This window comes from Ammodytes marinus (genome assembly GCF_949987685.1).
Source record: "Ammodytes marinus genome assembly, chromosome: 12".
Classification (NCBI taxonomy): domain Eukaryota; kingdom Metazoa; phylum Chordata; class Actinopteri; order Uranoscopiformes; family Ammodytidae; genus Ammodytes; species Ammodytes marinus.
Window position 1 is genome coordinate 12,370,605 of NC_137216.1, and position 13,854 is coordinate 12,384,458.

The 13,854-nt window shown below is 38.8% G+C and overlaps 1 protein-coding gene across 1 annotated transcript in view; it reads left to right on the top strand.

The window, feature by feature from the left end:
• Positions 1–13,854, top strand: part of stxbp5l (syntaxin binding protein 5L) — a gene marked incomplete at both ends in the record, with an annotated part of 139,581 nt that overhangs the window by 89,837 nt on the left and 35,890 nt on the right. The window contains 11 exons of the mRNA XM_080038200.1: positions 39–102; positions 2,945–3,028; positions 5,484–5,607; positions 6,916–6,991; positions 7,309–7,463; positions 8,047–8,119; positions 8,764–8,911; positions 9,335–9,402; positions 10,149–10,189; positions 11,970–12,184; positions 12,486–12,655. Coding sequence (XP_079894326.1) covers positions 39–102; positions 2,945–3,028; positions 5,484–5,607; positions 6,916–6,991; positions 7,309–7,463; positions 8,047–8,119; positions 8,764–8,911; positions 9,335–9,402; positions 10,149–10,189; positions 11,970–12,184; positions 12,486–12,655 — 1,218 coding nt within the window. The remainder of the gene's footprint in view (positions 1–38; positions 103–2,944; positions 3,029–5,483; positions 5,608–6,915; positions 6,992–7,308; positions 7,464–8,046; positions 8,120–8,763; positions 8,912–9,334; positions 9,403–10,148; positions 10,190–11,969; positions 12,185–12,485; positions 12,656–13,854) is intronic.

The following is a 13,854-nucleotide window of genomic DNA, read 5'->3' on the forward strand; positions in this document are numbered from 1 at the left end:
CATTTCACCTCTCTGTTATGTTTCTCTCTTTGTCACAGATGTACTAAAACTCATCCTGGACCTGTGGTTCATTTGAGCGACAGCCCAAAGGATGAAGGCAAGGTGAGTAGGCAGATAAAAGAAACACTATAGCAACACCTCCTGGTTCCCCTCAAGCACCAGCTCTAATCAATCCACAATCTACAGAGGCTCTCGCCTTTTCACCCGCTTTACTGCCTCTAGTTAAATCACAGTCTTGTTTTTCTCCATCACACACATGTCCTCCAACACACCCCTCTGTCTTCCCTGTGTCTTCATTCTTTCTGTCTGCTTTTCATCTTCCATTTGTTCTCTCACTCTCAGCCTTGCTGGCTGTCTGGCTAATACAAAGAAAAAACATTCTCTATAATGTGTACCTTAGTGGTGCTCTCATTTTGTTTTTCTCTGTCCCTCTGCATTTCACCTATACACACTGAAGAAAAGAGGTGTGAGGGACCAGCAGGTACTATCCTGTGAGGAACCTCTTCCAGGGTCAATCTCCAGTCAGATTGGTAGGGAAAGAGACACAGCCCGAGGTTGCTGTAAAAGAGAAGTCACTGAGGAGCACATTGATTTTCCCTATGGATTTTGCTGCCTCAGTGTGAAAACCGACTTGACAAGCTGTGAAGACATAACACTATGAGCGAATGTACAGCTTCTGTCACACACTGCCATCTCTTACTGCAAGAGATGACAAGTTCTAGGGCGAAGCATTACAAAAAAACATCAAAGTCCTTGCTTTTTTAATTTTCACCACGTTGTCTCCAAAACTGGCTTCCTAATTATAAACATTAGATTAATCTGACAGCAGGGAGCGGATTTTAATGCTAATACAATACATTTCAATCATCTCTACTCCACAAAAAGCTATTTACCAGCGATCAAAACTCACTGTCTCACTGTAGGGGAGAACGGGGTAATTTGTCACACGGGTTGGTTGTCACAATCGTTATATCTCGGAACCAGAAGGCGCTGTCTGTGAAATTTTGTTATGTAAATATCCAGAATTGGGATCAGAGGTCACCTACATAGTGTTCCTTGGAGTTAGACTGCTGAATTTGAGGTGAGACGACTGTTTGTGTTTTTCTTGTCAAATTGAAAATATTTAGCTCCTCAGTATTTTTCTTCTAGGCTTTTACACAATGGGTTTATAACAAAACACTTGTTACCCATACAAAGTGTGAAGGGTAAACTATAGTTTAGATTGTGGCTAGCAAGCTAATTAGTTGTCAGATGGTTGTTGGCCTTGATGCTAGCAAGAAATTCAAGTTGGGGTTGGTCGTCACATTTTTTGGTGGGTTGGTTGTCACATGTTATCTCAAGGCTGCAGCCAGAAAAGGAACCCAATAACGAAAGAAATTGTCAAGCTGTATCCTCACTGACACCCCAGAGAAGGAAAGAATAGAGCAGGAAAAGGCAGCTAGCATGCAAAAGAAAACATGGCAACAAAATCAAAACAACCCAGGGCATCCCAAACTAGACCAGCTGCCAAGGGTACAGTAAGATATGTAGACCTATTTGTCAACTTGACAATGCAATTAAACTTTCAAGTGTAGTTCTACTTTCTTGCCTTCTTTTTAAGATTATTCCCATTAAGATAACATTGTGACAAACAACCCCATAGTGTTTGACAACCGACCCCTTGATGGGGTTGGTTGTCACAATGTGTAAGGGTGTCTTTGATGATTATTTTCTTCTTTATTACAATACGATAGAAAAAGTGAGGGGTACACATTTCAAGCCAACACCTTAAGCTTCAATTTAATGTAGGAATGACTATTGAAAGATGTTTAGGTGATGAGCAATTCTCCCTAGAGTAAAAAGTGTGCCTACTTACCCCGTTCTCCCCTACTTGGAGAAGCACAGTTTACCCTCACAATAGAAGGAAACTGGTCAGTGGCAGACTTTACAGAGACCCGACCCTGTTATACATAGGGTAATTTATCAAAAAATAAATAAAAAGAAGCTGGCCAATGAGCTAACATTCATCTGGTGGTTAACCATGAAAAAGCAAAGGTATTATTAATGAGGAATATTCCCTTTCATGTCAGTGTCTAAGCAGCATGTGAGTGAGTCAGCATTCATAATACCATGACCCTGGATATGACTCACCGAAACTGAGTGCAGAAATTATTAATGTTAGTATCTATTAACCATGCTAAGGTGTTTCCTTTACACTAGCTTATGGTTTTTCATTTTCTTCTACCTCACCTGCCCTCTACTCCCCTTCTTACTATTTGAGATGTCACAACTGTCCTCCCACTGCCTCTCCCACTCTGTTTTAAAAGCATTACTCCTCGGATCTGTGATCAGATTGTGTTGACAATGCTTTGCCCTCTTTTCCTGTGTGCGTGTTATCATCTTGTAGAGTGTAGGATTGCTTTTACTGTAAGCACATTTCACTAATGTGGGTGAATGTGTTTGCATACTCTATGTTCTTGTATGCACGTGTACTGTATAAGTTGATAAATATATCTGTGTGTATATTTATCAGAGTCAGTATATGTTCAGTGTAACAGAAAACATCCAATACTACTTTTACAGTTGCCAGGGAGAATGTGGATAGTAACAGTAATGGATACATTGTTTAGATACATGGCTACAAATACAAAATGAACGCATAGTTGGCTAAAGGTAATACTTTGACTAAATGGTTATAATGGTAACAATAGACAACTAAAAGCAACAGACTAACTGCTGAAGTAGAGAGCTAAACATATTAGATACATGTTGAAAATTCAAACTAATCCGACCTGCACATTGCCAGGTAAGATATATGAAAATTAATACATTTTGTAATAGTGTGTAATAGTGTTTAAAAAAAATGGTTGGTTCGGCTGTGCTCATATAATTTAAGAATATCGAAGACATATCTTGTCAGTCTAAAAGCTATCTTTCATCTCTTCCTTGTCATTCCCTTTTACAGCTGCTTATAGGGTTTGAGAGCGGGACAATCATACAGTGGGACCTCCGGGGCAAAAAGGCCGACTTCAGAATCTACTATGATGAGGTGAGCTTCACTGTGCACTCCGTCATTTCAGAGACTTTATAGCTTAGTCTGTCAGGTGAAAGACAACTCATTGACACTGACATCCATTCTTATTATTGGTGAAGATGCTGTTCAATCCCAGCATTCTGTGAAGCAAGAAGAAGGATATGAGAATGTGGCAGAAATTGAGTGTAGTGGAGAACAAGAAATTGCAACAGAGAATAATCATGTTGGTAAAGAGTGGTTTCTCCTATGAAACAACACCACCGTCCTTTGGAAATATATACAGAGTTGAAAGTAAGATTTCCTTTTCTGACTTTGTAGTTTGTAGTTTTGAGGCCTGTAATTATTGCAATACATGTCCTTTCCAAATGGCCTGTCCAAACTCTGATGCATTCATTCTAATGCATTCAGTCATTGACAAGATAGAGACCAGCAGATACATTCAAGAGCACTGAGATCCTCCCATCACTTATTCCATTCAGTGAAATAAATTAGCCTGTTTTGTCAAATCTCAACAAGATGGAGGGCAATTTCCATCGCTGAACATCATCAACTTTTCTTATTTTCGACAGGGTGTCTTTGCCATCAAGTGCTATATATTCTCTTGCCTCTTTGACAGCCACTTACTGCTCTTACTTTGAACAAGAAGCAGTAATTGGAGAACCCAGGCATGCTCATACCAGTCCGAGCTGCCTTTTGATAGCTCACACAGCACTGTCAGCTTCAAAAAGGTGAAGTCTGCAGCATCTGTTGCTATTTCACCCTGTTAACAGTGGGGAGAAACGCAATAGTGTTCTTGGTGTTTGGTGTGTGTTCTCACCCGTTTTTCCAAGGTGTGAGTACATGTTAGCATGTAAACAGTTGTCGGAGATAATATAATTTAAAGATAGAGAGCCATTTAGTGCTGATCCCCCATAAATTAAGTAAATATTGCCTAATCTAATGTACTTCTCAATCATTAAAAGTAATTGCAGTAATCATAAAACTAATGTTTGCTCCACTGTTTTTAGCGGTCGATAAAGGTCAGCGATGCATTATCTGCTAGTCCCACTATCAACAATTACTAATAGTTAGATATCACAGTGTAACATGCACACACACACACACACACACACACACACACACACACACACACACACACACACACACACACACACACACAGACACACACACACACACACACACACACACACACACACACACACACACACACTCACACACATACACTCATACTCACAGTCTCAAACACACATCACTTTTATTTAATCTTTTTTTCTTTTAACCACTGTGGCCTCCAACCCAATTTACCCTTAAGACATTTTCACCTCAAAACACACATCCGCTACCATCTATCATCTCCTGCTCCATTTCCTGTGAAGAGTCACATCCTGCTAACTTTCACTTCAAAATCTCTAGCAAAGCATGGCGACCCCATCTTACACCTCTTCAGCTGAGCACAACAACACCCTGACACCTGTGCTGATTGACTGCCACTCTTGTGTAATTGGAAAGATTTATTCCCTTTGTAATTAAATTACGAGTGAATTTTGGCCTTATTGGTTTACCTTATTTGGCTTTTCTGTTACCATCCATTATGGTTTATGTATTTATATTTTCTTCAGAAGCATTGAAATAAATTCACAAGTGTACAGTAGGGCTATATGTTTTGGGAGAAAATAACTTATTATGATTATTCTGACAGATATTGCAAAGACAAAGCCAAGCTTCAGATAATTTTTACTGTGTGAGCTCCTTTTTCATACCGAATAACTGTCACAAACAACTCTGAAATATCAGTTGCAGCTGCATAATGTCTGTCCTAAATCATAGCCTTTGCGATTTGCTAATCACATTGGTTCAAATCTTGCTTTCAGTTTGAAAACAATCAATCGTTCAGCCCTACTATACATACAGTATGTAAAGTAAATTAGTTGTGGATGCTCCGTAACCTTTAAGCAGCAGAGCAACCAGTGCACTTTTTAGCCACATGTACTTTAATTAACACAAAACAATTTGCTTTTGAATTTTCAATAATATGGTAGAGAAAAGTAAAAAATATCTGTCATGTGGATGAAGGATTTTCAGGGTGGTGTATATGGCTGTCGGAGCAACAGACAAGGTCTGGCAGAAATGGAAGCCTTGTGTCTACAGTAAATGTTGGAGATTCATCTACAAATACTAATTGAAGCGCATTGGATCCGCAGTTCTGTGGTGTGCTCTTTAGTAGTATTTGTTAATGGGCAAATACATTGGGGAATAAAAAACATAAAATTATTATGTTAGTGTTTTTAATTAAATGCATCAAGTTACAAACCCCCCTTTGGAAAAAATTATTCTAGAATATACATATTTTTATCTTCTTTTTTTACCGCTTTTCCTTATTGAAATAAAGAGAGGCTCTTAAACTAATATTAACGTCTGTATGAAATGTCTGTAAAATGTATTTACTATTTCTTCTGTCTCCTTGGTACAGGCCATCCATTCAGTCAGCTGGCATCATGAAGGGAAGCAGTTCATGTGCAGTCACTCAGACGGCAGCCTGACGATGTGGAACCTCAGAAACACCACCAAGCCATTCCAGGTCACCTTCCCTCATGGTGAGACTCACACTTGTTCTTTTAACAATGTGTTAAATATTTCAGCGATCATTATTTTTTGGCCATGAAAATATCACACAGTTGGTAAAACCTTAAATGCTGTGTGTCAAGTTAATCAGCAAGGGGATGTATCACAGGTGCAGTTCAGTTTACAAAGATTAAACTGCGTCAACTGACATTAATGTGGCTACTTCTGGTTTTTAAGGGTTACGTTTTTCTGTGGATGTTACCAGCAATTAGCCCAGTCCTTCCAGACCATCGTACTCCATTTCATGTGTACACAAGGTCTGGAATCGCTCAATTAACAAAGGTTAACTCACTTGAAGGCGGGTGTATGTTGAAGTTAAAAGCTATTGGATCTGCCCTGTACCATTCTGGATCTGCCAACCAATCTCATAACGTTTGGTCGTGACGTATGTCATGCACCGACTTCTGACTACAACTGAAACTCAACGTCATTGTTCTCAGCCACTCCCTCTGTTTGTTGATTGCACCGCCAAAAATCTAGCGGAGAAAACTATCTATATATATATATATATATATATATATATATATATATATATATATATTATATACTATCAAAGGAGAAAACCCACTAACTTACCGCAGGCCCAGACTGACTACTGAAGGGAAATGAAAATTGAGCGGAAGTACGACTAAGAAAAATATGATTAGAGAAAAAATTGCAAAAAGGAATTGGAAAAACTGAAACTATAGCTAGCAAGAGGTAAGATGGGAAACATCCATACAATAAATAAATAGTTTGACATCCTGTCTTGCAGTCATCACGTCTCACCTCTTATAAGGGTTTTAGGTCTCTTGTCACCTTTCTACAGTGATATTTTTCTGCCATTCCTTTCCCCTTCCCTCTGCTTTCCTGCCTTGACATTTCAGCTTGTGTTGTATTGCTGTACCTTTGAACATGTTAAGTGATTATAAGTCACTCTTACCCAGAGCTTTGGTTCCCTAACAGAAAATCTGGATAATACGCAATCTGCAAACAGCTTAAAACCACCTGAAATCACATGTACACAAAGTATGTATATGTAGGAAAGGTTATCCTCTTAGGATATACTGCATTTTATAATCACAATAGTTAAACGTGAAAGACGTTTCAAACTTTTCATGATTAACTCCTTGAATTAATTATTTATTGCTAGTAATTTGGCCAAATGGTCACTGTTAATCTATTTTTATGTATTTTGTAAACTGAATGCTTCAGTAGACCTCAGAGGGAGTTGTTTATTACAGCAAATGTGGTAACGTTTTGAAATCTTGTCCATTCTTTTGCTATGTCCTCTAATTCAGGGAAGATACAGAAGGATGGTAGAAAGGAGTCCTGTAAACCCATACTCAAAGTGGAGTACAAGACCTCGAGGAGCAGGTGTGTGCTTGTTCATATACTGTATAAGTGAATTACACTTAAGAATAGTAATACTTTTTACATATTACAGCATTGTGATATATATTAGGGAATTGCAAAACAAAGTATTATACAGATATATTTTACTAATTTAGTTTTTCACTTCTTTGCAAGTGGCACAAATCGCTTGTAAATACATTAGGTCGCCTGTGTGATCGGTAATTTGACTGATTTATTAATTAATTAATTCATTAGTTCTGTCGTTATGTGTCAGTGTCACCCACTAGTAATGGCACATACAAAGCCTCGTTAAAAGTCCTGTTCTCCCTCCACAACAGCGAGCCTTTTATTATCTTCTCCGGGGGTCTTTCATACGACAAGGCGGGACGGCGGCCAACGTTAACCATCATGCACGGCAAGGCCATCACCGTGCTGGAGATGGACTATCCCATTGTAGAGTTTATGGCACTCTGCGAAACTCCATACAACAACGGTGAGCGCATAGACAATGACAAAACCAGTGTTTGATTTTCTGGGTTCAATCGTAGCGTGTTTTTTTTATGGTTTTGAAGCCATGCAGAAAGATTTGTTTTTCCCTTTGTCTAAATTTATTATGGTTTTGTGCTGAATCAATAAAAAGGAGGGGAATAGAAATTTGTTTCTGTTTTTTAAAGCATTGGAAAATTACTTTTAAATAATCAATTCACAAACCAAAATATAAGGTTGGCCCCAGAGAATGCACTTTTTGCTATCTTTAAAGTTTGCCCTAGTTTGTGAATCTCATCCATAGGAGCGACGATTCTTTAATTCTATCCAAAACAGCAGCAGGTTTTGTCCAACAACCTGAGCTTTTCTGTGTCTGTCAATCTTATCTAATCACTAAAACTCTCAACTGTGAAAATGATGATTACATCAGAATCACAGACTCAAGTAACATATGTGTTAGAATTTTTTTTTCCTTAGGTGCCCTAAAGAGGGCTGTAGATAAAATGAACCTAAAATACCTTCAAAAAGTGGATTTATTTGTTAAATATGGATGAAGCATAATCCTCTTCAGTTTGGCTTTGTATCTACAGAGGTCCAGGAGCCTTACGCAGTGGTGGTGCTTTTGGAGAAGGACTTAATCGTGGTGGATCTGACACAGAGCAAGTATGTGTTTCACATATATAAACACAGAACTTCTAGCAGCTAAGCTGTATGTGACTGACAGCAAAATGAGAGAGTCTCACAGGTTAACTTTTGTCATCGGATCAGGGATGTAAAGCCCCCAGGGAAGTCATAGGGCATGTTCCCCTCTGAAGAAAAATATTCAAATATAAGCTCTGTAGCTATTGCAATTTGGTCAACTAAAGGACAGGGCTTAACTATGGTGTTTATAAATTGATTGCACAATTATTACAATTTAAAGAAAACTGTAAAGGGTGAGGGTAATACGTTACCTAGTTAATTAGCCTACCTAATTAAAACTGTCGGATATAAATATCTCCTAGTAAGGATTCATCCAGTTTGAACTTTTCTTGATTGTCTTTGCCGACATTGTCAGCTCATTGGTTAGCTGCTAATTGTGTTTAAATAGTTCATAATAAAGAAGTCAGTGGCTTTCTCCTGGAGTGTGTAGATTTGATAAGGACACACAGTATGTATTTCCACACTAATGTTCAAAAAGTGTTAATAAAGGATTATTTATGATGTAGTTTATACGTCTTGTGCAGTAGCACATCTATAAATCTTTTCCCTGCCTGTGTCGCCATAGTGGCTTAAATCATAGCATTTTATAATCATATATCTTGCAGCTTTCCTGTTTTTGAGAACCCGTACCCCATGGACATCCATGAGTCTCCAGTTACCTGCACAGCCTATTTTGCAGAATGTCCACCAGACATTATCCCCATCCTCTACTCTATAGGAGCTAAACACAAGAAGACTGGCTACAGCCAAAAGGTAGGAAATGGAAAATATGAGAGGGGAATACTGAAGCCTCGATTTGTGATATAGGCCTCTTTTTCTCCCAGTTTGAAAGTATTGCAAGGGTAAAAATAAATAAAATTAGTAATGTTTTCGGAAGGATTTTTGTATATGTTGTTAAAAGATGCTATAAAAAGTTAAAGTAAATTACTATTGCCTTACATTTACAGCAAATGATGGGTTATAACTTATTTTTAATCAGACTACAGAATACAGTTTTTTATTTGAGGAGGAAATTTGTGTTTTAGGAAACAGGAGCAAAACATTTCTAATTAAGTTGTAATACTTGTAATCATAGTGTTTTGGAAAAAAAACTTATGATTAAAAAAAAATAATAATTGAGATCTACACCGAAAAACTTTTTCAAAGTAATCAACAATCTGTCTTTAACCATGTCAGGAGTGGCCAGTTGCCGGAGGAACTTGGACCTTAGGCTCCCACACCTACCCAGAGATTATCCTCACAGGGTAAGTCAGAAATATTGATGGCAATATTTTGAAGGCACAGAAAAACCTTTCAAGTCCAAAACATGGCGACTATGAGCCAAAGCTGTTGAGAGAAAAAAATGCTGTAACACCTATCCCAACTTAAAGGGAATACATACTGTAGTTAGTATATGCATGTCCTTACTCACTATGACTATACCAGGTGACTGTGTTATAGTATATTTGAGTTTATATAGTACTTTACAAGTTGAATGTAGGTCTGTCACATCACAGCCCAGCACAGCCTGAGGCCATACTGCCTTATAAGAGGGCTGACAGAGATGTTAACCTATTCTGAAGCATGAACACTGGGTGGTGTCGGCTTCCTGGCAACAGTCACAGATATCAGCAGCAGTCCAGCTATATGAGGCCATAGCACATAGTATGAAAAACCTAAAAAAAAAAAAATGCTTACATTTCTTTCTTTTTTTAAGATAAGTTTTCAGCATTTTCAAGCTTTATTAGATAGTACAGAGTTGAAATGGGGAGACAGAGAGAGAGGGGGGATGGCCTGCAGTGAAGGTCCACGGGTTGGATTTGAACCTGCGACCACTGAAACAAAGGCCAGAGCCAATATGGTACGCGCTCTATCCACTACGCCACCGGAGCGCTCCGAAAATGCTTACATTTCTAATAGTATGTTTTTGTTGTCCCAGTGGAGACTAGGAAGGAAATACCTGGTCAGCTGAGAAGTTTCTGCATAACACACATGTTTTCTCTTTGTTTAGACACGCTGATGGATCCATTAAGTTTTGGGACGCTTCTGCAAGTAAGTCCACCCTCTCAGCTTTTCTCTTTTTCCCGTGGTCTCTGATCTTCACTGGAGTGAATGATTGTGTTCAATTCAAGCTTGTGTTACACGGCATGCTTGAAAGCTCTTAGCAAATTAATAGCACCATTGTGCTAGGGGATGCTCCGCAAACAAATTAGATGCACTGCCCATTGTCAGGTTCACAGATGAGTATGCACTAACATTTTTGAATGAAATTGGATTGACAAACTGCATTTATTCAAATCTGCCCAGCTTAATTTTCCTGCTTCAGATTAATTGCCTGGTGATGCAAGCTTACTCCGGCCTATTGCTTCTCTGTGATAATAATATATTAGGCCTAAGTCTATTCATTCAAATGTGAAGTATTATGCCTGTATTCACACATTGACATGCACATTAAACAATTTTATTGCTATGTCTTCTCCAGTCAAGCACACAAGCAGAGCACATAATGTTTTCTACTCTTTGTGATATTATGATAATAGTATGTTGTCTAGGTGATAAATGGCTGAATTTATGCAACATTAAAGTTTGTGTAGCCACGGCCTGTCCTACCTGTATCTACTGCCCTCCAGAAATGCTTCCACAACATGGTGTTGCACAGGACGGCATATTTACTCAGTGCAAAGGTTAGGGCTGCTCGATAATGGCAAAAATGATAATCACGATTATTTTGATTGATATTGTAATCACGATTATTAAAGACGATTATTCACTGTAGGCATGCCCCAAAATGAAAATGCTGTAAATTCTTTCAACATTGCATAAATTAAACTCCCAAATGTGCTCCTCAAACAACTAAACAACAACAACTAAAAGCCAACCTAAATAAATAAACAGTGAAACCTTCCAATCTAAGAGTAAAATTAATATTTTACTAGGGATGTGATTTTGAACAACTCATTTATTTGCACGTTGAAGAGGTATAAATCTACAAAAAGATCAACTTATTGCCTTTTTTTACAGTGCAGGTTGAGTTGCTGAAAAAAAACTGCACAGCAGCTGCCAACGTAATATTCGGACTTCAGAATTTGCATCAAAACCCTAATGATGATAAAAACAAGAGGCCTTATTTAAACGATGTCCATGGTGGTTATTATAATTTGTTCGACTGTAGACTGAAACTAACGGAGGGAGGAGGCTCACTGTAGGCTATATTTTCTCTAGTCGCGCTGTCAGTTTGGCGACATGGCTCTGTGTATCCAGGCTCAAGAAATGCAATCCGATAGCGGCAGCCTTCCACATCAACAATGTTAACGGGCAGGATATCCCCGGTTCCTTTAGCCGCAAAGCCACAGGGCTTTTCTGTACGGCAGCTCACACTGGCGAGGTGTCACTGTGAATGACACCGTTACCCCCCACCGTCACAGAGTTTCAACTGGCAACTTGCTATTTCGCTCGCGCAAGGCGTTTGTGTTTCGATTTAACATCAGTCTTGGGCGAGTACTTTAACTTTATGCTGAATAAACCATTGCACTGCAATCGCTGAAAGCAAAAGTGTTCGGGCGGGGGCGGGGCAGAGCGCACACAGAAGGGTTCGCTGCATTTACCACACAAGACACGGCGTGCGACCATATGTCCATGCGTGCGACACAGTGATCGTTTTATTACGATTATCTTGTTTTAATGATCGAGGGAAGCCAAAATCGTAATCAAAATTGAATTTCAATTAATCGCCGAGCCCTAGCATAGGTGCATAATATGTCTGCGTATTGCCATTTATAGTATATTTCACAGTTACAATATTTCCACCAATGTATACCAATTCTCTTAACAGTCACACTACAGATGTTGTACAAACTGAAGACCTCCAAAGCTTTCGAGAAGGCAAAGCCAGGGGAGGGCCGGGCGGCCGAGTTGGTGGAGGAAGACCCCTTTGCTGTTCAAATGGTCAGCTGGTGCCCCCAAAGTCGCATCTTCTGTGTGGTTGGCATCTCAGCCCACATCATCTTGTATCGCTTCAGCAAATATGACGCAAACACTCAGATAGCGGTGAGTGAAACAACATTCCCATTAAAAGGAGTGAGATCCTGGTGATTTGATGTGTAAGGTGTGTAAAGTGTTGTGTGTAAATATATCTGTATAATACGTTGTTACAATCTCCTGCTCTGGACCTTATGTTTTTAGATGACGTTCTGATGTAAATTCTGCTTACATACTTTGTTATAGTTCATCCTTCATTGACAGGAACCACTGTAGTTACATTGATTCAGGATTGATATACAGTATAGTTATTATTACCAGATGGCCATTGTGAGACTAATCCATACTATTGTATCTCTGACATCCTTAGTCGCTAGAGGTGCGCCTTGATTCGGAGGATGTCATCTCTCCATCTGAGAATGAAAACAATCCCTGCTTCTCAGAGCCTGGCTCCCACTCACCCCAAACCCACCATCAACACCCAGCTAGCCCCGGCTGCAGGACACCTGAGGGTAACAAAGAAAGCGTCCCTGGCCTTAAGTAAGATCTACTCACACACAGCAGCATTTATCTCCAAAACATAACAAATAGGTGTTAACATTGATGAAAACTTGTCAATAATGCACAATTATTGGCATATTGTCAAAACAAGTACCTATAGAAGATAGGGGTGTGAACGTTTACAAACCGTTTGAAATTCATATTAACTTTGGTGAGCGTTTCAATATCTGATCATCAGTGCAGCTTATGTCATGGAAGAGATACGAACCAAAAACAACAGTCAATTATCATAATGCCATATAAGGCTGCCTGATTGATTCACCACATCAACTCAAGCACTGAGTAACATGAAAGAAAACACACAACAGCCAAATACTGTTTGACAGCAGCACAGGGATCTAGTAAAGATGAAAAGTCACTCAAAAGACTTACTGATTTTGGTGTTATTTCATTGTAAAGAATATATGCAGAATTAGGAATAAATTCCATATTTTCCATGTTCATGCAAATAAAGTGTAAAATGTTTTTGCCTTTGTTGCATATACTGCAAAATATACAACAACAACAACAACACCAAACATTTTAAACTGACATGACTAAACTTACTATGTAAGCCCAATGTTTAAAAATGTGTACAAAATGCTATGCTGCATATTAAAATGTTTGCATTAAGACTGGCAACTGGGCCCTGATTTTTTTTAGAAATTAATATCCCGGTCCTTGGAACAAAAAAGGTTGGGAACCCCTGTTCTAATAGACTAAAATCTCACTTTCACCATAAGTAATAAAGCAATAACTAAAACAGCCCTCTACCATCTGAAAAATATAGCCAGAATCAAGGGATTGATGTACCCAAATGACCAAGAAGAGCTCATTCATGCTTTTATTACCAGAAGAGTGGACTATTTTAATGGTATCTTAACTGGTCTTGCCAAAAAGACCATATAACACAGTTGAGAGAGCAGAGCACATTACTCAAGTTCTAAAATCTTTACACAGTCTTCCAGTTAGCTACAGAGTCAAGTTTAAAGTGCTGCTGTGCTAACTGGTGTATAAATCTCTGGATGATGTGGGCCTAGAAAACATGTCTGATGTGCTTAAAGAATAAGAATGGAGCTGGGATCATAGATCCATGGAATCAGGTCAATAAGTACAGTCCAGACTCCAATCCAAACATGGTGAAGTAGCTTCAAGCTGTTATGCAACTGAAAAAAAATCCAGAAGATCTTAGTGCCCCA